At 42.7% G+C, this 24,828-nt stretch overlaps 1 protein-coding gene across 2 annotated transcripts; it reads right to left on the bottom strand.

Moving 5' to 3' along the window:
• On the bottom strand, positions 1-21,987 carry rab11fip5a (RAB11 family interacting protein 5a (class I)). Of its 2 annotated transcripts, none has more exons than XM_058615211.1 (6): positions 21,006-21,987; positions 9,611-10,119; positions 7,981-8,560; positions 2,878-5,328; positions 1,008-1,176; positions 1-895 (listed from the first exon to the last, which is right to left on the bottom strand). In XM_058615211.1, the coding sequence occupies exons 1-6, from the start codon at positions 21,392-21,394 to the stop codon at positions 638-640; spliced, it is 4,356 nt and encodes a 1,451-aa protein (XP_058471194.1). In that variant the 5' UTR covers positions 21,395-21,987; the 3' UTR covers positions 1-637. The 2 variants fall into 2 exon arrangements, with proteins under 2 accessions (XP_058471194.1, XP_058471195.1); XM_058615212.1 differs by having other exon boundaries at positions 2,878-5,055.
• Between the last annotated feature and the right edge of the window lie 2,841 nt (positions 21,988-24,828).

Raw genomic sequence — 24,828 nt, 5'->3', positions numbered from 1 at the left:
GACCTTATGAAACCTGATTTCATTAATTATGCAAGTCTATTAATATTTAATTAACTGTTTTCAGTTTGAGCAATGTTTTGAGCAAAAGTGGCAAAAGTTTTCAGATCTCTCATTTTAAAGCTTTCCCATTATTTGAGCCTCTAGAACACAGACGGCAGAAATGATGCATTTTATATATGAAGACAGGTGCAGTCTGTGGGGTTACTGGACACTTTGTTATGAATTGACGCCTCTACAATACTTCGTATTTGTGATAAAGTGATAGAAGTGACACGTGAGCGGTGAGAAGGAAAGAATCGGTGTTCTCTACAACCAGGAGACTGAAAACTGAGGAGTGTGGGCATCAGCGGACACTGGACTCGCTCGTCTGTGTGAACCTGAAAACAACCTGAGGACCCGCGACATTCAGAACTAACCCTCCCGGACCGGGAACCTTTCCCACGAGAATTCGCTTCCAGCTCAGTAAAGCACACCGGCAGGAAAAACACTAACCCCGACATGTTCCTTGCCTAATTATTCGTATCAAAAAGAGACAGCTTAGCAGTGAAAAGACTAGAGAGCTGCTGTGGAGGTTAGAGTGAACACATGAGGGTTGAACTGCGAAACCCCGCTACCCCCCTCCCCCCCAAATTGTTCGTCACTTGACCCTGGAGCCCACTTGCAGCAGCGTGGGCTTCTGCTCCATGATGCGCACCAGCAGTGTGTCAATGTAGTCCTCCAGATCTCTGACCTGCGGCTTCAGCCTCTTCAGCTCCACCTCGCGCTTGGCCAGCAGAACCCTGTGGCGCTCAAACTCCGCCTTCTGCCTCTCCAGCTCCGCCTCCCGCTGCACCAGCAGGGCCACCAGCTCGCTGTGGGTCAGGTGATAGTACGACCCCGCGCCCTCGGTCAGAAACTAGAGGGGGAGACGGGAGCAGGAGGATGAGTGGAAGATTGTTTTTCTTTTTTCATTCTAAAATTATATAAATGGGAAAAACAGTAGTGAATTATGTTGCATTATACTGCACCTTCTTCCTGTCCGGCATCTCCTGCTCGCTGGTGCTGGTCTGGCTGCTCCTCCCCGGGCTGATGGTGAACTTGAGCTTCTCCAGGCCGGTGGCCAGCACTGACCGGCCCTCCGTCCGCTTCTCCTCGGCGGCCAACATGGCAGTGGTCAGAGGCTTCACCGGGTGAGGACTGGAATAAGAGAGACAGCAGGAGGTACGTACAGCACAACACAGTCAGACAGTATTCCACTGTATAAGGCGACAGAAGAGCCTCACCAAGTGACAGTAAGGAAACCCAGTCTGGTTGTCACACTGGAGGTTGGGAGTGGTTTAAAACGACAGATTCTCTTAACACTCTGTGATATATGGACATGTTTTAATCAGTGTATGAAAAGAGGAATTTGTCCATCTACAGTGTCTCAGTAGGGATTTTCAGAGTAAAATCCTCGTTGTGGTATAAAATGCAATCCTGTAGGTGACGCTTTAAATTTAGATGAATTAAAGCAAAATACAGTTTTAATATATATATATATATATATATATATATGTATATACATATATACACATGTGTGTATATATATATACACACACACATATTTATATATCTATATATATCTATATATATATCTATATATATATATATATATATATATATATATAACAAAACAGAGAAAATGTATTATTCATATAAGATAAAAAAAAATACATACAAGTCTATAAATTATTCAGTAAATGATGCCTATTTATTATTTGCCTTCTCTGTTATATTGTACTTATTTAGACTTAAAAATACCTTTAAATTACATAATGAGTATGAGAATGGGTGAGTCTGTGATAAACAAGTACACTCGCTTTTCTGTTTCTTTTTAATATATATATATATATATATATAACTGTGCTTTTATTCTGGAAATCATAACATAACAAAGGTTTCCCTTGAGTATCTTTGACGTGAAGCCAGCCTAAAGTCAAACGTGTAAACATTTGTTTATTCTTTTTAGCAAGTATAACTTTGTGTTCTAAAACACTTCCTGTGTCTGTGACCTACCTGCACAAAAATATCGAATCTGCCACTTATTGACTCAACGCCACGACTGTACAGTCTTTGTCACATGTCTTAGTTTAGCCCAGATATCACAGGTGACACCATTATTTTTAAAACACACTGCGTTTTGCCCTGTGGACCTGCAGCATGACACCAGACGTGGATGCTGTGCATCAACCACCAAAAAAAAACCCCGGAAGCGACCAAGAGTGAGGGGGGAGGTTAGACGGGCCGAGAGTCCTCATTAAAGAAAACACTGGTGAAAATTGAAATTAAATGAGTTCAAAACTGAAAGACTTAATTGCTTGCAGAATTGTGTTAAATGTGTTATTACCCCGAGGTGAAAAGGAAATGCTATCAGTGACACAACAACACCTTGTTTTGCCTCAAATGAAGACTGGTTTCTAGTTGAGATTTTGGCAAATAAGAACACTGGCTGGTCCCGTGGGGAGGGGTGATGGTGTGTGTGCGTGTGTATGTGTGTGTGTGTGTGTGTTGGGAGGGAGGGTGTGTGTGTGGTAGGAATCAGGGCAAAATAATAACTGCTAATTGGCCTGAGGCTCTGTTTCCCCTCCTGTTACCACAGAGCCACGACACACCAAGACACCTGCAGAGGAGTCCTGTTAACACCAGTGTGTGTGTCTGTTTGTGTGTGTGTGTGTGTGTGTGTGTGAGAAGAGAAGAGAAAGTCTCACTACGAAAAGGAGAACTCCCTTGAGAGCCGGCGACACGGAAGAAAAGCAGGCGGAAGCAGAGCAGCTGAGGAAGCTCGAAGAGACGACAGGACAGAAATTTCTGGAAGCCAGATAATGGGCTTTCCCCTCCACCTTTTCTCACCAACCTCACCTGTTCTGCTGACTGGCTTCCTGCTCCTGCTGCTGCTGCTGCTGCTGCATCTCCTCAGTCTTTGGCACAGCGGCTCTTGCCGTACCGGCTGGTGACCTCGCCAAAGCGTTAGCGGGGTAAGGGAAGGAATAGAGTGCTACGAAAGGAGAGCTACTAGGAGTTAGAGAAGAAGGAGCAAAGGAGGTCAGACAGGAAAGGGCAGGGCCTGGCGGAGCCATGGAGGACTCCTGTATGGCGCCAGGATCGCTGCCAAAAGAGGGAAGAAGGAGCTCATGAAAGGCATGCGTCAGGGTGCCCTCAGATTGAGAGCGGTGTAGGGTAGCAGACTGGGACTCGGGGCTTTTTGAGAACCCGTCATCCATGACGACATGCTGGCTTTCCACACCTCCGTCACTGGGACAGCAGGTCTTTTCAGAGTCTGTTAATGGTGCAGGAAGAGATTGCAGAGCAGAGGTATTCGGTATAAAAAAATGAGCCTTGGGAATTTCTGCCTTGTCATCAACTTCACAAGAGAATTCTTCAAATCTGTCAGTTTGCTTAGGGTTGGGTGACTTGGACGCACTGAAGGAGTCTTGTAGGCCCAAAGTAGTCGTTTGGATGTCACTCAGCTCACCACAGAGCGTTGAGTTTGCAGAGTGTGGTTCGGACACACTGGAGGACTTGGAAGACTCACAGGTCTGGTAGTTCTGCGAGTCTGTGCTCACATAAAGGCTTTGGAGAAAGCTGGTGGAGCTCTGGTCAGACACCCTTGTGTGAAGCAGAGTGGTGGTGTCAAAGTTTTCTACAGGGCCGGCATCTCCAAAAGCCCTAAATGGCACGGGAGAAAACAGGCGAGCTTCTTGTTGGCCTCCTGAGCTAGTGCTCCCAAAGTCCCATGAACTCTGCATCACATCAGGGGAGGAGGTCAGGATGTTAAATGCGGGAAGTGTAGTGGGAAATTCATCATCTGGAGTCGCCAGAATCTTCACATCTTTATTTACAGAGCTGTCATCGAGCTCCGTCGAAAAATCTATAATAGGGCTGTTTAGACCGTTGCCTTTACTTTCATCATCAGGTTGTGAGGAGATGTTGATTTCTGGTTGCAGTTCGGAGAGTTTTGGCAACAAGTCCGGATACACGAATTCAGAAACGTTTAGTGTCTCAGTATCGGCAACTCCAGTTTTAGTGTTTGTAACTTGTGGATTAAAAAGCACTGGGGAATGTGGCTGTGTATGAGTACTGTCTACCCTCTCATCACTCTCCTGCTGCCAAATGACAGTTTTCTGAACTGCGTCGAACAAAATCCGATCATTTGACTTGTCAGAGACGTCATCTTCAGATGAAAAGGGCTGGGAATTCTTCACCACAGTGAATGCAGGCGCCTTTTCTAAGCCCAGGATGTTGCTTTCCGAGTGCCTTGCCTCCGCTTCCTCCGAGGAGGAAAACTTGTCAGAGTTAGAAGAAAGACAGGACAGGAAATCCTCTTCAGCTGAACTGCCAAGACCTGACGAACCAGGATCTGGGGAGCTACTATTGAGCTGTATGGATGGCGTGTGAGAGGGGGCATGGTGCATGTTAGTGTTGTTTAAATCATTACTAGTACTGCTAGTGTGATTAGTATCTGTGCAAGCATCGGGTTTTGCTGAGTCAGTATTCAAAGTCACCTTTTCACTCTCAAAGCTGAACTGTTCTGGGATTGTCTCAAGGAGATTTGCAAATGTGTCCAGGTGGAATGCATTAGCGTTGGTCACCTGACTGGTGGTTTCACGAGCCACGGAGAGAAAGTTACTGCAAGCCTGTGCATCATTTGCATCAGTGTTCGGATCAGCATCTGTTATGGGTAGCAACGTTCCATTATTATTGTAGTTTTCCAGCGGACGGTCACCGGGAGTGCTTTGCTGCATTTTGCAATCTGTTGTGAGATCCTCGGGAGACTGCAGCCTGCCAGCTGCAAATGCTTCAAAGCATTCGTCCCACTCTGAATCTGGTTCCAGCTCCCTGGCAGACATGAAAGGGTTGGATGAGTCCTGGCATAAAGGTTTCTCCCCTTCCATGGGAGCAGGAGTAAGGGCTTCTTCCTCAACTTTGGCCATCGGGTCATTCTCTGCATCGATGGCGGAGTCCTCTGCGGTTGGGTTGTCGGGGTTCAGGGTGTGATTAGGGCTCTGCGGAAAAAGCTGAGCTATGGGGGGCCGGGAACTGGAGAGATAGGGCAAAGGAGGCAATAAAGGTTTTAGGGGCGGAGTGATTAGCATGTCCTCATAGAAAGGATTGTGCTGGAGAACAGAGAAGAAAGGGTTGCAGGGGGACATGGGAGGTGGTGTGGTTTGTGGTTGGCTGAAGGGGTTAGTGTGATCAAATGGGGAAACCAGAGCGTTAAGATCTACAGGGGGACCCAGGGGGTAGTCACTAGTAGGGAGAAGTGGAGGGAAAGGATCAGTGCTGAACTCTAGTATAGGTGACACCACCAAGCTGTGAAAGGAAGGGCACAAAGTCCTCTTGATTAGTGAGGATTGCTCAAACGGCTAAATCTTAAGCTCTGCATAGGGTTTCACATCGTAATCCTTTTCTTTCTTTTTTACCACACTCTGTTTTTAACTTCATTTATTGAACACGCACAGTCCCTTTATTCCATTACATCACATTGTCTGTAACAATTAGGGCCTACGACTTAAGGCGACTTTCATTACTAATGAATCCGTTTACTTCATTCTCAATTAGATCAGTTTGGTCCATTTAAGTTTCCCAACACTCAAAATGACATCTCAATTTGTGACAACAAACCTGATATTAAGTTTTCTGAGCAGAAAACATTCAGTTTCAGTAAATAATGTAGTTAAGATAGATTTTTAATATCTCTACATTCCAACAGCTATCAGTCAGTGCGTTTACACGCACGTTAAATGTCCGATCTTATCTTCTTGTTTGTCCGACAAAAATTGAGTTAGTCTTAGTCGGACTAACATAACTGGATAATACAATTCATAGTCTGACTACACACCTAAAAGCTCAATTAAACTGTGCATGTGAACACACTGAGTGATGTAGAGTGTTTGGTGACTTTTTGATCATTCCAGAACAATTTTATCCAATCAGGAGCCAAAACTCCACAATACTACACAATACTCTGCGTTTGTGAGATTAGAATAACATGAGGTGACTCATGGAAAAGACCTTGTGTTTATTTAAAACACAAAGCACTTTAAAGTCAATATAGCTGACCACAACTGATCACTTGGTGCTGCTGCAGCTAAAACTCACACGTGTTTTTGTGTCATCTAGATCAAACATTGATAGTGACAACATCGTCTGTTGTCACTGGCCCATGCTGTAATATTTTGCATGAACAGTTGACGCAGCTGGGTGTAGTGATTACTTGGTGCTACTGGTGCCAACTTGGCTCTTTTCCGCCCCCAAGGACCTGAAAGCATGTGGGTGTGTAGGCAGTGAAAAAGTATTGTTACAGAGCTGACAGGAAGGTAGTGAGCGTACTATGGGCACGAATAGCTGACCTCACTCCAATCAGCAGGTGCTTATCACTCCAATATTCTGTTGTGTAGGAAAATATTATGCCACCGTGCTTGTTTTTTTTGTTTTTTTTTCGTTGTGGTTAAATGAATTGGCAAAAATAAAAATAAAAACTGCTCGTCAAACGGTTTTTGGAGATTTAAATTAAAGATTCATTAGACAAATAAAAACACCGGAGCAAAGCACTCACAACAACAGGAAGGACGTGCAGCGCAGGAGGTGACAGCCACAAAATAAATTACCCACTTAAGAATGCGCTTTGGTAAGAAGTGGAAATAAAATAGATGAGGGGGGTTTTCTTCCCTCCCTTTTACCCAATACACACACAAAGTCTGGTCTCCATGACTTCAGAGGACATTACATGGACTTACTTTCATTTCCTGGAGACTGTATTCACCTTAAAATGTAATGATTAACATCATGGCAACTTGTTTTTGTCCCCACAACATGAGTAATACCTGGACTCCACCACACACACACACACACACACAGTGGAAGTGCACAGAATAACCCACACGGTCACATATTTACACAAAATCTGCATAAAACTAAGGATCATTCCAGCTCACATCTTTCCGCCGAGACCGACATTATTACTGATGTGTGTTCAATCGTTTTATGTTAATGGCGCTAATTTCACACGGGCAGCAGCAGAAGCCGCCGCTTCCCCCTCCTCCATCTGCATTGCAGATCCCTGCTGTAACCAGAGACTGAGACCATGAGCTGAGCAGGGATGTGCTCCAAGCTGGAGGAGACGTCCAGCAGAACATGCACATGAAAACTGTTCCACTTCATCACACATCTATGGACATACACAACTAACCCTGAGGCATTTACAAGTAACTCCAATTTAGGGTCTGGTACACAAAATATATGCTTTAATTTAACTTACAGACAATATTATGCAACCAATATAAAACCCTAAAAGTAAATACAGTACTTAATGTCTGCATTTTGTAGCACGGAGTGCTAAAAAGGACTCTTAACTTAGCCAGGCTAGCTGTATTCAGTTTTTTTATGCTATGCTAGGCTAATTATGACTCAAGGGCCATACTTAATGTTACAGTTTGGATGTTTTAAAGTATGGTTGAATCTGGTATTGATATTATAGTCTGTATTTTCACCCTACGGCCAAAGGTAAGACTGCTAAAAGGACATTTTTGATCTCTGAACTTAGCCAGGCTAGCTGTATTCAGTTCTTTATGCAAAGGTCGGCTGATTATGACTCTGTGTGGTTGTATGTGGTACAATTTAATAGCCACATTTGCAATTTGCTAACTGCATGGTTTTAAACTGTAAATACGTGTCAGTGTGTGCATTTCAGCTCTACTTTAGAACTTTGTAATAACTTGGATTTTTTATTGGTGAGTTTCCTTAGTTTGCCAACACCTGCAATTTATATGAATCAAATTTAGTATCAGCTTACATATTAAGTGTTTTCCAGCAATGCAATTTTACACCTACAAACTGTCAACGGGCTCCTGAACCTGTCGGCTGCCTTTCACCTTCATGATTCAGTTGTAGTCATACAGAAACGATCATTCACGGCCGGTTTGACGCTGAGGAATAAACCTGTCAGGGTGTCATTAGTCTCACCTGGGTTTGCTGTGCGACTCCTTGGATCCGAACCATCCCTTGTGTTTCTCCCCCGTGGCAACCGGAGCGTCCTCTGACTGACTCTGCCCCCTCCCAGCAGACTCACTCCTCCCATGGGAGAAAAAGTTCCTCCTCTGCTTCTTCCCCTGGCTTTCCGAGTCCGCCACCGAAGCAGCTTTGGACGGCGCAGCCTGTCCCAAACGCTCCTCCTCTTCCTCCTCCTCGCCCCGCATGGGCCCACTTTGCTCCAAAGCCGCCGCTATAGCCGCTTTTTCCTCCTCGCCGGGTTTGTCAAAGGACCAGCGGCGCCCGTCTCCCGTGGGACTTTTGTGAGGGTCCAGCGAGGCGTGCGGGCTGAGGTTCTGTAGAGACATGGAGAGAGGCAGAGACTTCTGCAACAACCCCAGGCCTAAAGAATCCGCAGGTTTTTGTGAGCCTGGGTCCAGCGGCTGGACTTGATAGGCATGGCTTCCGTTAACGCACACAGTGGGCTGAGGCACTGCTATGGTGATCTCGCCGGCCTCGTCGCCAAAGTCACATTTGAACGAGGAAGACTTGGGCGACGTGTTTGCCGTGTGCTCTGCAAACACAAGGGAAGAACAAAAAAACAGAGATAAGAGTAAAAGTGATGCAGGTAATCAATGGCTTTACTAAATTACTAAATGCAGGCAGCTTTAGTCGAGTCGATTAAACCTTGTAATGGCTTTGACTGGCAATGCTTTTCAGCGAACGGATCAGCACCTCTCGGATCATTTACCTCTGTGTGATTACTCATTCAGTTCTACTATAATGGGAAGTAACCGTTGCTCTGCGCTTCGCAGTGCAGTATCTCTCTGCTCTCCAATCAGACGTTTTGACAATGTACATGGCACTTGGAGGAACTTGTGCCGCCATAAAGTCAGCACAGCTGTCAAAATTTCGCAGCTCCACGTGGGCTACTTTCGCTTAAATGTAATAAAAAAAATTTATTTAGCAGGGCCATTTTTAAAGTTGCTTCAAAGACAGGAAGTCTAGACATTTTCCTGAAACTGCTGGGAGGGGCATCAGGACATTATTCCAGAACTTTTCCTGACTGAATTTCCAAACAAGGACAAATATAAGTAAGATCTGCAAGAATAAGGCAGGAAAATGTCCAGAAAATTCACAATGACTGAGTTATATCCTGCCTCCTACATGAACCTATTAGGCGCCACCCCTTGCCTGTGTGAAAACATCTGACCCAGATCATTTCCTGCTGTATTCTTCATGGTGGTTCCCAGTAGACCAAAGACTCCATATTTTGTGGTTTTCTTTCTATGAACAATTAACCTGTTAATAAAATCAATCATCAGCACGTTAGAGCTGATATTCCATGAATCTTCACTGCTTCCAGCTTCTCAAATCAGCTTCTCAACCATACATGATACAGAACTGATAATATTTCAGTGCTGCTAGATAAAAACAAAAAATGAATCTTGGAAACATTTACAAAAAGCGGTCATTATTTTTAGACTGTGAATCTAATAATTGTAAAATATTCTTTGAAAATCAGTGATGAATCTAAACTTGTGTAAGTTCACTGTGAAGAAAAGATTGTCACAGTAAAGTCCATCACTGGATTAAAGGTGCAGTAAGTAGAACATCATAATACCTGGGCTGTTGTCTGCCGTCAGGTTGCTGCTGTTGCTGGGCGAGTTGGAGAGGTCGGAGACCACCACACTGATGCCGGCTGTGGGACTGAGGCTCCCACCTCGAGACGACTCGCTGCTCTCTGAGCCCAGTGACGTGCTGGAGCGAGTGTCTGACGACTTCCTCAGCTTCCCTCTTAGGAAAAAGGTCCTCATCTTGCTCCGCCGCGCCTCGCCCCCCTCGTCGTCCTCGTAATCCTCCTCCCCGCCTCCATCGCTCGGGAGCCGGTTCCGTATCTGACACAGAGACCCCTGTCCGCCTGGCATGACGACCGAGGACGAGTCCTCCTCGCTGGATCTCCTCTTCCCCCTCATACGCTCCTTCAGCTTAGTGAAGGTGGAGAAGCCCTTGTCCTTCATGACGAGGTCGTACATGCTGGCGGTCAGGTTGTTCCTGGTGAACTGGACGGTCACTTGAATGTCCCCTCGTTCCTTCTCCTTCTTCCCTGTTTTAGAGTTGAGTCTGTACCACCTGCAACACAGAGCAGCACATTTAAACAAGGCTCGGTTGGCATCATCTAGCACTGTAACTAGGACGTCATCCATCATCTACCACTTTATCCTTCACATGAGGGTCGCGGGGCTGCTGGTGCCAATTCCAGCTGACATGGCGAAAGGTGGGGTACCCCCTGGACAGGTCACCAGTCCAAACATTCACTTACACTAATGGGCAATTTAAAGGGTTCAATTAAACTCTGGATGTTTTTGGACATTTGGGAGGAAACTGGAGACCTTCTTGCTGTGAGGCTGTAACTAAGACAGTCCGCAAACATTTCTATCCCATAGATTCTGAAGTTGAACTGAAGAACCTCTACAACTTAACTCAAGCAGGTCCAGATGCCTACAGCCAACTACTGAAGTATATTAGAACAGTACAGGGACTTAGTGTCTTCGATCCCAGGACTTATACCTAGTGTCAGCTAGCAAGCTACAAAATTGTCTGAAACTTGAGGATCTGGTCTCATTGGACACTTTTAAAGTATATTTAAATGATTTAGAGGCAGACATCTGGCTGTTCATGTGATGCCTGAATGCACTTTAATTGATATTACTGAAAAACTATTCTTTTACTGCACTTTGTATATTATATTTTAAGTACATTTTTTTATGTATATTTTATTATTTTTAAATTGTTTTGAGCATGTTGTATGTTTGAAAATGTGTACTGCTGCCTGTCATGGCCAGTACACTCTGACTTGTCAGAACCAGCAGTCCCTCCTGGAGACCAAATTTCTGAGGAACTGGTTAAGTTGACCGCCAAGATTTAAATTGTGGTTGGGTTAAGGCTTTGTTTAGGCTGTCCAAAGGAATGGTAAGTGAGTGCAGTGTCTTAAGAACAATACCTATGTGTGTGTGTGTGTCTACACCACACAGTTGTGTGTGGTCGGACATCCCACAATACCTTGGGGAGGCCTCTTGTTTTTGACTGTGTGAGCAAGAACAATAAAGTAAGACAATGAATGTTCCTGATTTAACAGTGAGTGGTGCACATCTCACACCTCACACCAACGGTAAATACCTTTAGTGTAGGGGCACAAACGAGCGGGTATTAGAAACACTGTAGAGCTGTGAGTGGAATAATTATGTCACAAGTTCACCACAATGTGACTCATGGGAAAGTCTCATCTGGTCAGTTGTGTGGGTTAAAAAAAAGATTGATGTTACTGAGAAAAATCCCCCTATTAAACATGTGTTTCTGACACTTGTTGCTGCCAACAGGACGTCTCTTTGCTCAGCAGCAGAGAAATCAGCCTGAAAGCGAGGGCCGATTTTATTTTTTCACTTCCTGTGCTGCTGGGCTACCACACCTCCACCACAGTGTGTCTTTGTTCAGCAGAGTGAGGCTAAGTGACACATATCTGTCCAAATTTCACAATTGTTTGTATGATATAGTCCAATATAACATAAATACTGTAGTATTATTATTTTATTTTATTTTAATACAAAATATTATTTATTATTAGTATTATTTCACTAGGATGTCACTAAAGCTTTAACCACATTTGCACACGGTTTAACCACATTTTAAACATGTTGGTTAATGAAAATACACATTTATGTCCATCCACTAGAGAGTTAGTTAACAAGATAAACAGCAGGTGGTGCAAAATGGGTCACCACTTCAGAAGCTGGATAAGGAGGTGATGAAATAAATAAACAGCATAAAAACAATCATAAAAAACTTTCTTTTTAATATTTTAATATTAGTCATGACGCTATTATCCTCACCATAAGTGTAAAAATGTGATTTGAATGGCTATAAAACACACTATTATCACTTCACGAGACATCTTTTTTGAAAAATATATAGGGCACATACATTTTTAGTGAACATTTTAAACAATTAGCACTAAAACAGTCATCTTGAATGAGACGTCCTGGAATGACTGGGAAGATACTGGATCACACTAAAACTGTAAATAATGTCGGAAAACATGCATCAACACAACTCTTCCTTTCAAATGTAACTCAATGAAATGAGTCACAAATTGAAATGTGCAGATATAAAACAGGATGTGACACAGAATGTAACCCTTTGTTTCATAAACAGCTGTTGAGTCAACAAGAAAGTCTAAATGTCATGTTATGGAACAACGAGGGCAACTGTGAAACTGCAAAATATTACAGGAACAGAGGTTTAAACATAAAATGCCCGAGACATTAAAGTTCCGACATGAAAGGCTTCCGTCCTCCCACCCCTACCACAAACTCCCCCTTCTATGTTCTGTAATTGTATGGTGTCAATACGCAGAAACGCGGCGAGGTGTTGGTCTCAACCCAATTTGTCCTATTTGTCATATCAGTGTAAAAAACATATATAACTGCAAACAAAAAACGTATTCCCAGGAGGAAAAACCAAAGCTAGCTTCTGTGATTACAGTTAGCATAACTTTAAACTGTACTTTAACAAAGTACAAATGTTTTTTTTCCTGATATTTCTGGTATTATGTATTAAAACATAAAAAAAAGACTAAATACACTGATACACAAAATACACTGATGTATGGATGGTGTATTAGAATCTTTAAAAACCTTTTCAATTTTAATGTTTTAATGTTAGCTAACATGCTATCACATTGATGTTAGCAAGCTACTCTACGTTAGCACTTAACTCAGAGTAATATTTTAAACTAAGTCCTATATCACTCAAAATGATTCAAAACATTTTTAAAACTGAACTATATAGGACAAAATAATGTAGACTATAAGTAAAAATTGGTGAAAAATCACGTTGGGATAAAATGATGTGACATTTCAGTTTTATTTTTTAACATTTCCCTGCTATATTTGAGTGCATGCAGGGTCAAACAACATGTTCAAAGGCTAAACAGTTTCTCTATAACATTTTGAGAGGTTAGGACGTAAGCTTTGTACATATAGGGGTACTTTAATTTGGTTAAACCGACAATATAATTATCAGACTAAATGTAGCTGGGTTTTGGGCTGAAAATGAGTGAGGTAAGAACAATTTAAAATCTGCTACACAAGACAAAGCAAATAGAAAGTCAGCAAAAATGAAAATCCAGGGTTTTAATAAAAGGGCAACCCTTCTACGACTACAGAAGCAGAGCCCAAGTGTTTGATTACATAGGAAGGGAGACAAGGAAAACCTCTGCTCTACCAAAAAAACACCAGCGTTAAATGCAGGCTGTTCAGTAATTCACAGCAGAGGCTATTATGTAATTGTCATCATCCAACCGCTGACCTCAATTTCAGCCCTGAAAACTTCGTAACAGACAGGAAAACGCCAGCGAAAACTATCAACACACAAACCTCCACCACTTCTACTGTGAGAGTCAAAAATAACAAGCAGGTGGAGCCTGTCAGAGAAAAGAGAGAGGAATTCAGCAGCTTTTTATTGCTCCAAAGGAACAAAAACATAACATCTTACATAAATACACCCCTTCAGAAATGCAGATTCATTCAATCCAACCGAGCGGCATTCAAAAGCATTAAAAAAAACACAGACAAAGTCTTGCTGGCACTCCCATGATTCATGTAAATACACCTTGACAGATGTTGAATAAGATATTTACATTCCATTAAATCATATCCAGATTATCAAGCAAACAAACTGAACTCCTGAGCTTTAAACCAGTCTGTTCTCTCTACTTCCTTTTTTATTTTGTCTTTGAAGCAGCTTAGATTTTTGTGTAGGCTCTCAGCTCATGTGACTAAATTGTATAGCCCAAGCCTCAAATGCCTGTTAGGTGTGGATTCAAGTTTCACATCAGTGCGCCAACAATAGTATCAGTCCTCCTCCTGACAGAGCAGACAACTCCCTGTAACCAAGGTGGGGCTGACATTCCACACACAGAACCAGGAGCAGAGAGCTATGTTCAGGGTTTTCTCCTGCAGACGTCACGCTGCTAAGAACACTGACCATGTTTAGATGATAAAGTAGGGTTGTTGTACCTATAAATGCAAGGAATGTGTGTCCGTCTGACTTTTAATTACATAACTGTCCAACGGGTTGCTTGACAGGCTTCAAAATTGGTATGTTTCCATCATGGGACAGTTCTGTTTGGTACAGTACAGTTTGGTACAGTTTGGAATGTTAAAGCTCTAGGTGAGGCTTGCTTTCTCGACTGAGAACAGTACCTTTATTGGTAGGCGGGGTGTGTTGGCTGTGCCCGATGGCCCGTGACATCAAATGCTCAACAAAACATCAAGCTTTGTGTAAGAATAGAATAGACTGTGGGCGTTGAAGAGGAAAGATAGCCAATAAAAACATTGTTTTTTCTTCTGTCACCCAATCAGCTGACTGCCGTGGGTTGAGCTGGACCTTACCATACCATTTTACTCTAGTACCCCAAGGGAAGGGTGCCAAAAAATGGAATGGTTGGGGCTGGCTGGGTTCCAGCACCTTAGGTGACATCAAATTCAAGGACTTTAAGGCCTTTCCAAGACCAAGTCCCTAAACTTCAAAGACTGAATGTGATAGAAAATGGACGCTCGTCATTATGACTCAATGTTTGTTCTGCGTAGGCCTAGTCTACGTACATCAAGCAATGCAGGGTATGAAACAGTGTGTGGTATCGTAACAGACAAGGGAGCTAAACGTTGATGTTGTCAAATGGAAACGCAAAAAAAATATATCTAAACCGTGCTGTGACTGTACCTAATCGAACCATTCCACTCGAGCACTGTGCAGAGCCAACTTTGACTCTTTAAATATTGAATATCCGTAGAAATGTGACAGATATGACGCTAAAAGAGCCGCTTCCATCCCCTCTCACACAGTCCGTCATTGTTTCCCATTGTTCTTATTATTACGTCATTATTTCAATGTCTGTATTTATGTTTGAGGTGAAAAACAGAGATTTTCTTGTTTGCTGACGCTCAGTTTTGCATTTTGCACATTCAAATTTGTTTAGCATGCAAGAAAAGAAATAGTTTGCTGATTTCAAGAACAATTCTTGTGACGCGCAAACCATCGCCAGTTTCTTGAGGACAATGCAAAAAAGTCTCAGGTCTATTTCTGTGCATGCACCTGAGCTTGTGGGTCATGTATCGCATGAAACTGCCTGACGACAACAAATGCGAACATACAGTAAATACAGAAAGTGCAACACAGAAGAAAAAAGCAGCTGCCTACATGTCTGAAACCCACGTACTTGGGCCGAGCACAGGCTGTTACTGAAGAGGACCCAGTTTCCCAAAAGCATCATCCCACACAGACTCTGAAGCATTTTGGCAAGTAAACATCCACTGAGAGGCTGAGATAAACTGCCACTACAACGCTCATAACCAAATTTTCTGTGTATAAAATTGTGGATATTTATACATTTTGTTTCACTTGCAATCGCATTCCAGAGTTGCACAGCATGATAGCATATCGGCTTCCTCATCTTGCAAAAACAGGAAATCACAACACTCCACCCCGTCCCAGTATGACACCATCTCCTCCATCTCGCCCTTACTCTGTGATCCACTGAGGAGTAGATTGGAAATATCTCTCTTCCAGCTGCTGTCTCAGTCTGGGCTTCAGCTTACAAAGTACACATCTATCTGTGGAACAAGTAGATCCCTACAGAATCTGTCCTTCAAGGCAGGACAGGGGCTGAAATTACAAGACCAAGTCGACGATCAGCCTGTTTTAACCAGCTTGTGCGGCTTTGTGAGACTGGGAGGGATCAGAGAGCAAATAAAGAAACTCTGTAAAGTTAATTTGATGCCAATGGAATAAAGAATCCAAGTCAGCTGTGGATTTTAACACTTTATTCACCAAATTGCTATTTAAGGTTAAACCGTAAGGTACAGTCCACAGTTGTGTCTGGTTTACACCATGTTTTGTGAGCCAGTAAATTGTAGATTATACAACAAAGTATAGTTGGATTTATCTGAAATAAATGTGTTCAATTGTTGATTTCAATAGTTTATTTTCTTAATGACTGACAATATTTTCCCATTGGTTTAATACCATTCATTCATTCATCCATCCATGTGTGACAATTGTGTGCCAGTTTGTTCTAAACTATCAAACTGTCACACATTTTTTTATTATTATTAACTTTGTAAACCTGTGTCAATCTCATCCATGTGTCACCATTTTACATGACTGTAAAATACTATGCAAGAAAATTCTCCTCCCCTGTTCCTAATATAAAACTCTAAATCATTGTTGAACTTGTGGATTTACCGTCTCTGTCTGGGGCACAAAACCAGCTCCACTTTTATTTGCTGAAGAAATTAGAGATGTCGGTGGCATAAATATTTTTTTCTGGGCCACAGAGACACTCGTCAACCATCTCCTGACAATTTATTATTCAAATATAGCAAAAATGTCAACAACAAACTCCCAAATAAACCCAACCGTGCCGGACGCACTGTGACAACTCCAGCCAATGGTCGACAACTGCCCAACACAGTTAGAGAAGAATAAAATGGTTAATGGTGCCATCTCATTTGAGCTGACCAAGATGACACTTCCTATAACAATCAGTAAATTAGGCCAGCAAACCCCCCCAGGAGCACTGTGGGTAGCGGTGGTACAGTGGCCTGGATTCCTGCCTCATCAGCACGTAGCAGACAAACTGCAAGTCCAACACCACATTCCACATCTGGATGCTACGAGCTATAATCTCAATTCCCTCGTAATAACAACCCAGCATTGCATCTTCAAACCACACATCTCCAGGAACACGTCAGGGACGGCAAACCTGGAAATGGTCACTTAGTGAGCGAAATAAGTTGCTATGCCTCGGTTCCCACATATATTCACACTTAACTAGGTGCTGTCATTACTTCACTGCTTTGCTCATGTTTGGTGACTAATTAGATATAAGGATGCCATTAGTATCTTCAGGGAAAACAATGCTGTAGTTTAGGCCGCTGGGTCACAGTGACCTGGATTCAAGCCACTTTCAGACATGCACTGACTTGCAAGTCCAAACATTTTCCAGTCACTGTCCAATGGGGCTAGATGTGAGAGTGCAAATATCTGCTAGTGTCACTTCAGACATTTTCCATAAATGTTCCTGTCAGCCACCAGTTCAAACATCCAGAAAATGTCCAAATCAGCCATATTGGAATACAGTAGGAGCAACATAGCAATGCCCCCTGCATTATTGACTCAGGTACTGGATGTTCCAGAACACATTCTCTGCTAGGTTCTCCCTGTGTGAACAGCAAAGACCAGAATGTCTACACCCAGTTTTTCAGACATTTTGTAGTGTTACTGTCTGGAAACATCTTAAGAACAATCCCATTGTTCCACTGTTTTCCTGTTGTCTGTCTGTCGCCATCTGTTCCCTGGATGTTCTAGAACACAACATACCCGGACAATCTTCTGCTGCATCCTTCATGTATATCTGAAGAAACCAACCCATCTTTCCCTGTCTGTTCTGGTCAAACAAAAAGATGTAATTCGCTATTGCCATCGGTTGTCTAAATGTTCCAGAACACATCTTACCCAGAAAATCTTGTGCTGTATTCTTCATATGCGAGTGGCAAACTCCGGGAAATGTCCAAATCCAGTTTTCCAGATTTGTTCTGGACTTAATATCAGAAGATATCTTAAAACAACTAAAATAAGATATAATTTACCTACAACACAACTCTTTCATGGTTTTCTGTCACCATCTTACCCAGACAATCTTCTGCTGCATTCTTCATATGTGAAGAGTAATCTCTAGAAAACACATGGACCCTCTAATCTCTGAAATTATCAGAAGAAACAAACCAATCTTTCCTGTCTGTTCTGGCCAAACAATAAGATGTAGTTTGCCATTGTTCCAGAACACACCTTACCTAGACAACCTTCTGCTGTGTCCTTCATATGCTACAAGTTAAGTTGTGAAAACATCTTCAGAAACAAACCTATCTCTCCTGCAGCCTGCCTGTTTTTAGTGCGCGTTCATCCAGACATGACTCGGGAAATCGACATGACTAAGGATAAAGAACCAGCCTTTAACAAATTAGTAGGCCCTCACAGATCTTAATACCTATATAATGTCCACTGAAAATAGACAAATCACCAGTGAGGACGTTTTCATTGTACACTTACTTCACTGGTGATGTCTTGTCAGGTCACACTGTTATATAATCTAAAAATGTCCATTAGACTGGATTCTCTCTTGGCTGCAGCTACTGAGAGTGTGTCTGCTGTTAGCAAAGGATTTTTCTGGATCTGCCACACACACACACACACACACACAGAGAGGGAAAGAGAGAGAGTCTTTTTGCCTCTCTCAGCAGATGGAGGTTCAGTTCTCAGGCCTGCCTCAATATCACTCAGGACCTGCAAAATTGGATGTTGGCATTCTACAAAAATGATGCAAGATATGAGAATAATACAGTGAAAGAATAGACTGCAGTTTTATACATTATATAATATCAGTATCCCTCATCTTCAGCAAAAAAAGGGAGCTAAACACTGCTTGTAGCTTGTATCCTAAGCGCACCTTTCCAGGAATTAGCGCTGCTGTGAGAGGTCACATGTCAGTTGATCACAGCTTCCTGTGCCAACCTTCATTTAATTAATTAATGAAGACACCGCATGTTCAGACATGTTTGGAACAAAGCATTCTTCGAGAGTGTTGTTTTGCTTTTCCAAAGAAAGGTTAAACTGTGCCTTCAGTACATTGTGTCCATGCTTATACCTCATATTTCAAATTTTACCGAGCGTAACGGGAACACACTGATACAGAGGTACGCTGAACGGAAGCTGATGATAGATGAAGAAAAGAAAATATGTCAGAGGTTCAGAAGAAAGACGCCATTTGAACCTCAAACGTCACCATTTGATGAAATATACAACCCTGGGCTATACTACATCACTGTGAAGCCAATGGATTTATAAATATAAGAAACTCTAAAGCAAAAGAGTCTTGGAGAAGCTTCGGCCCACACATTTCACTTCACCATTCAAAATCTGTGATAAATATAAATGTATATAACAAGATCATCTGCATATGAACTGATTTTCTTTGTGATGAGGTGATTTACTCCGTCTCACCTGAGCAGTGTAGTAGTATTTTTTTTAACCCTTCTCCAAGAAAAACATTACTCACGATACACGGTCTGCAATACCAATAATATCGCGATACAGCGATTCTGTGATAAGTTAAAAGTATACTGTTCATCTTCGTTATTAAGGTAAATAACAATAAAACAAAAATCGAGTTTGGCCAAAGGAGCTGATTAGGACAAGACTACAGTTTAACAAATGGAGTTGAGTTTTCATTTAGAAATTCCGCTGCCTCGATGCAAGTCAGGACAACCTTGAACAAAGTTTGTTGAGTTTTGTAGAAAACAATTTAAAATGCCTGGTTGATTATTTCCTACCATGAAAAGTTGCACTCATCAGCAATGAAACAGCTCAATACGCTCACAGGTCTTGTTGCACTGGCCTTAATAACTTCCTCTGACTGTTTATAAGAGATATTACCGAGTCGCCTCACAAACTTTATGACTCTTCTGTAGTTTGTGCTACTGATGCAATGTGTAATCATTATTATTATTATCTCGTTTTTCGCTGAACAATGCAGACGGTCAGCGCGTTACGTCAGCTTTACTTTCTTTCAAAAGTATTATAAATATTTACTGTAGGTTGGGTATTTGTTCTACAGCTTAAATGGGGTGTGGCCATAGTTATTAACAACATCTGACCACAGGCGGCAGGACGACAGAACAATCTATATTACTATTATTACCAGTTGAGGTTACGGTTATCTGTCTCTCTATTAGATTAGTTACAAATTCTGTCAATTTCTACAATTCACATTCTGTACTTTCCATGTTTCCAGTCTTTGTAAAGTTAGTTTGTAATCTGCTGAACTTGTTTCTGTACCTGACACCTACTCTGTGGCTCTTCCTGAGGTTTTATCCCATGTATCAACTCAACTGACCATAATGCACTGGTGCAACTAGAATAAAGGGCTGAAAGATTAGGAATAAATATCTACTTGCGATTATTTTGACAGTAATTGCGTTTGTGATATGATTCGCAATATCAGAGGGAATGGTCTACACGATCATTCAATTTACTTTCAATATTTGTGCAGATCTGTGAGAAACAAAGATGTTATCTTCAGTCTGTGGAGAAAAATGGGACAATAATTAATCTAAAATGATATTCTGACACACATTTTGGCCCCTTTGTGATTTGAAAATTGCCTACTGCAATGAAGGTTCTCGTTCCTCCATGTCATCTTCTGTAGCAAACAGCAGACAAACAACCAATTACAGTCAATTTAGAGTGTGCAATTTACCTAATCCCCAAATCTGTATGTTTTTGGAGGAAACCAGAGAACCTGGAGAAAACCCACAAACACACAGGGAGAACATGCGACCCACCAGGTCTCAAACCCAGGTTACTAACCACTACACCAACTGTGTGGCCCTGCAACAAGAACAACAGAGAGATTTCTGATCATGGAACTGTTGGGATAATCCCAGGAATTGGGACAGGCAGTTAATCCCACCCTGGTCCACGTCACCCTCAGGCCTCAGCTATGGGGGGGAAATAGAACAAACGCACACAAGCACCTGATGTAAGGAGGTAAACATGGAGGGTTTCTGGAGGGTTTTTTGGTGTAGTGGTCAGGAGCTGAGTTTGGCATGTGTGTGGGAGGAGGGAGGCGAGGAGGGAGGCAGGGAGGGAGGGAGGGTGTGTCTGACTCTGCAGGGCCCTGGTGCAGCAGCAGCAGCACATATTTGACAGCTGTGTTTATGTCTGTGAACAAACTGAGAAGCAACTAAAAAGAGCCATGAGCAACGTGGTGCGTTCACTGAACGTGGGAAAACATATGATGGAGCATAGGCATGCAGACCCTTTGGGGGTCAAACCTCATGTTGACATCACACACACACACACACACACACACAGACACACACTCAGACAGTTGAACTTACTCGTTTTTCAAACATCTGCTCTCGTTGAACACTTTGTCCAGCTGGACCACAGCCTGTCCCAGGAACACGTCCATACCGATAAGCGCCCGGTGCATGACGGTGAGCACCAGCTCGTTGCTCCCGGCCGGGCAGCCGCCGCCGCCGCCGCCTCTCTCCAGAGCGCCGGGATGCAGCTCGAACGAGCACTCCTCCCTCCACTCCGGCTCCGTGGTCTTCTCCGCCACGCAGGTGGAGTATTTCTCCTTGCCCAGCTGGATGATGGTGTACACGTCGCTGGTGCCGTGCTTGCCCTTGCCCCGTAAGCCCCTGCCTCTCAGCACCGTCACCTGGACGTGCGTCGGTGCCCATCTCTGCTGCTGCTGCTCCTCCTCCACGGTTAGCGAGGACATGTCCTCCAAAAACACCACCACACACGCAGTGACCGCGCCGAGGCGAGGAGACCCGGGGAGAGGAGGTGGTGCTGCTGTCCGCCGCGTCCTCCCAGCTGCTCCGGTGCTGCTCCGTCACATCAGCTCCGGAGTCGCTGTCGCATTATCATGGCTGCGCGGCGTCTCTGTAAAGTTGTCCCGGCTCTTTTTTTTTTTTGGTCTCCGTGTGTCTCCGTCCTGCGGCAGCAGCAGCAGGAGTCACAGTGTCCGTCCCCGCCACACGGCGCGTTTTTCCGCCTGCCTCCTCCCGCAGCACGGGCCTCTCTGCGGGCAGCGACGTCACGCCTCTATCCTCCTTCTTCGTCTTCTTCTACATCTGCAGCACGAGGAAGTTCAACACCGACACAACAACACGTTTCAACTTTTAGCACAGATACCCACAATGCATTTCTCTCTGCTCAAATCTCTACTGTTGTCGTTCAAATGGCCACAACTTTGTTGTTCCTGTGACAAATGGCATTCATGGGTATCTTAAGTTTGTCACCGCCTATAAATTTGATTTAATTGCATATTATGGTTTTATAGGCATGAATTATTTTTATTGATTATAATATAAAATGTCATTGCAGGTTTCACCCGTTACCCTACACACCTACATATGTCTTTTGCATTGGTATGGACCTTTACACAATACTACCTCTAGAGGGCATAGTACCAAGTTGCACACATTCAACCTACGTCGCGTTTCCACCTAGTGGTACAGTTCGGTTTGGTACGATATTTATTTTTTTGCATATTTCGTCAGGAATAGTACCAAAAATAACTGAGCTGTCGTCTCTTGTGTCGCGTTCAATGTCATTGTTCGCTGTCGTTGCACGAGTACAATGTCACGCTTCGTATCACACCAAGTAAAGGTTGCGTTTTCCTAGATTTCCCGACTGATTGGACAATTGACTTATATACTGCCCCCACAATTTCCGGTGCTGTTGCTCCGTCATCATAAGCTCCCCCTCTTGGGGCACAATGACCGACAAAAGGCCCCGTCTGTCTCCATCTTTTGCGTAGAGTATAACTGAGCCTTAACGGTGCGTTCCAGTTGTAGTCGGTAGTCAGAATTCCCAGCTCGGAGAGTCGGAGCAACCTCTCAAACGCTAACATGGGATCCCAAGCGGGCGGCCGATCACACTAATTTAATTGAAATGATGTGTTCCATTTACAGAAATAGAGAAGGAATGAACGCTAGGGTGCGTAAGGAAATAAATAAAAGTTATCATAAAGCTACAGTAATAACAGAGAGGAAGAAGAGGATGACATTACTGTTTTTTCCAAAGTAGTATTTTGAGAGTTTCTTTCACTACGGGACGTGTTTTCCAAAGAGAGTGTTTTAGGACAATGTCACAATGACAGTTTGGCGTGAATAAAACGGCAAAATGATGCAAGACTGTTGTTATCATGTAATTATATGTGAATCCTTATAGTGTTACTCTGAATCAGGGGTCACAGTCATCGAGTCTGGTCACGAGGAAGCCAGTCAAGTGAAAAAAAGTCAAAGAGAATTGAGAAAAAGCAACTGTTGAGTAACTGTTGGGCAACATGAGGTTACAATGATATGGCAATATTGCATCATGATATTGCAATAACGATATTTGTGAGGATATTTCACATCATTTCACAATAGCAGTGTTTGTTCGATCTATGAAGATCTCTTATCAGGACAGTCACTCACTGAAGGGAGGATTTTCCCAAAACTGAAACCACCAAAGGTCTTGACATTTAGTGACATGTCGTCTCCTGTGATATCTGATATTTCTGTCACATCCTGTCGATGCTTTCACATGCCGGTGTCACCGCGTAAGGTGTTTCCAGAGCATCGCAGAAAACATCTCGAACCGCAGACGCCGACTCATGTTTGCCGCACACGCCCCTGTGGATTTAAACGTGTGCTTCCACACGTCTCACTTCATGCTCCTTGTTTTATTTTTGACCGCTGAGGTCCAGTCAGCAGCTGGCACTGACTTCAGCGCGTCTCAACTGTCTCGACCTGCTGCTGTAAAAAGGCCTCCTTCAAAACCCAGAGTCATGTGAGGTAACATCTGCCTGAGAGTTGACTGATGGGAGTGGAGCTGAAACGATGAATCGATTAGTAATCGATTACTAAATTAATCGACAACTATATTGATAATAATTAATCGGTTTGAAGCTATTTTCATGATTAAAACAATATTTCCGATTGTTTAAGCATCTTAAATGTGAATACTTTCTTCATTTCTTTGCTCTGAATAACAAAGAAATCATTAAAAGTGACTCATTTTGGTTTGAGAAACTAATCGACAGATTGATTAATTATGAAGATAATCGTTAGTTGCAGCTCTAGATGGGAGAACTGGGCCCATGTTGCAGCTGGTGATGGTGATGTAGCGCTAAAGCGTGCACAGCTTACACGTGAGGAAAATCAATGAAGAGTGAAGAATCTTTGAGGAATGAGGATGTTCGGATCGTCGCTGTATGTCTATTTGATTTAATAGGATCATTCATTTGGCTGCAGAGAAGTTCACTGGCTCGATAGAGACACACTAATGGCACATGATTTTTACACTTTACCGGGCAAAGAACTGTAGTTGGTAACTTCTGCAGACATCTAAAACTGCGCTACCGTGCGTTATCGCAAGAGCGCTACGTCACAGAGAGCGTTATCGTGAAATTTATCGTGAAATTTGACCAATCAGCAGAGGCCTGCGACACTCAAAACTTCATGATAGTGTGTTGGAGCAAGGAAACATCTAAAACATGGACAGGACTTGGGGTCCCTGAGGACCGGGATTGGGAAACACTGTTCTAAAAATGTTGTTATGAAATGTTGTAAAAACCAAAACGTTCCTTTCCATTATTTGTGTTTTTGTTATATATTTTATACATATATAGTATTTTTTGATTTCCTTTAGATTTTTTTTTTTTTCAACATGAGAATAAAACATTTGGAAAAATCTAGATATCTGTATTATAGATGTTTTACACTTGGGTGACATACGTTACACAAAACCTAATATAATGTAATGGAAAATAAGGTAATATTCCATAAATTAGTGTAAGACAATGAAACACAACATGACAACAGACACTATCATGTTACTTAAAGATACATAGAGTTAAACTAAGATAAAATAATGTAAAGTTTACATAAACTATACTACCGTAAGATACTGTAGCATAACGTTACCTCAGAAAAGACAATGTATCGCGATGTAACATAGTGTAAAATAAGAGTTTATGTAAGTTAATGCAAGCTATACTAAAACTATGATAAGATGATCCAAAGTAACATAACATAATGGAAACGTTACATAAGCTATGCTAAAATCAGACAATGTAACATAACGCAACCCAAGATGAGATAACGTAGCATAGACTAAGACGACGAAATGTAACATAAACCAAGATAAGACTAAGCTAAGCTA

Source organism: Solea solea, chromosome 18, assembly GCF_958295425.1.
Source record: "Solea solea chromosome 18, fSolSol10.1, whole genome shotgun sequence".
Lineage (NCBI taxonomy): Eukaryota > Metazoa > Chordata > Actinopteri > Pleuronectiformes > Soleidae > Solea > Solea solea.
This window is presented reverse-complemented; position numbering and strand designations above follow the sequence as displayed.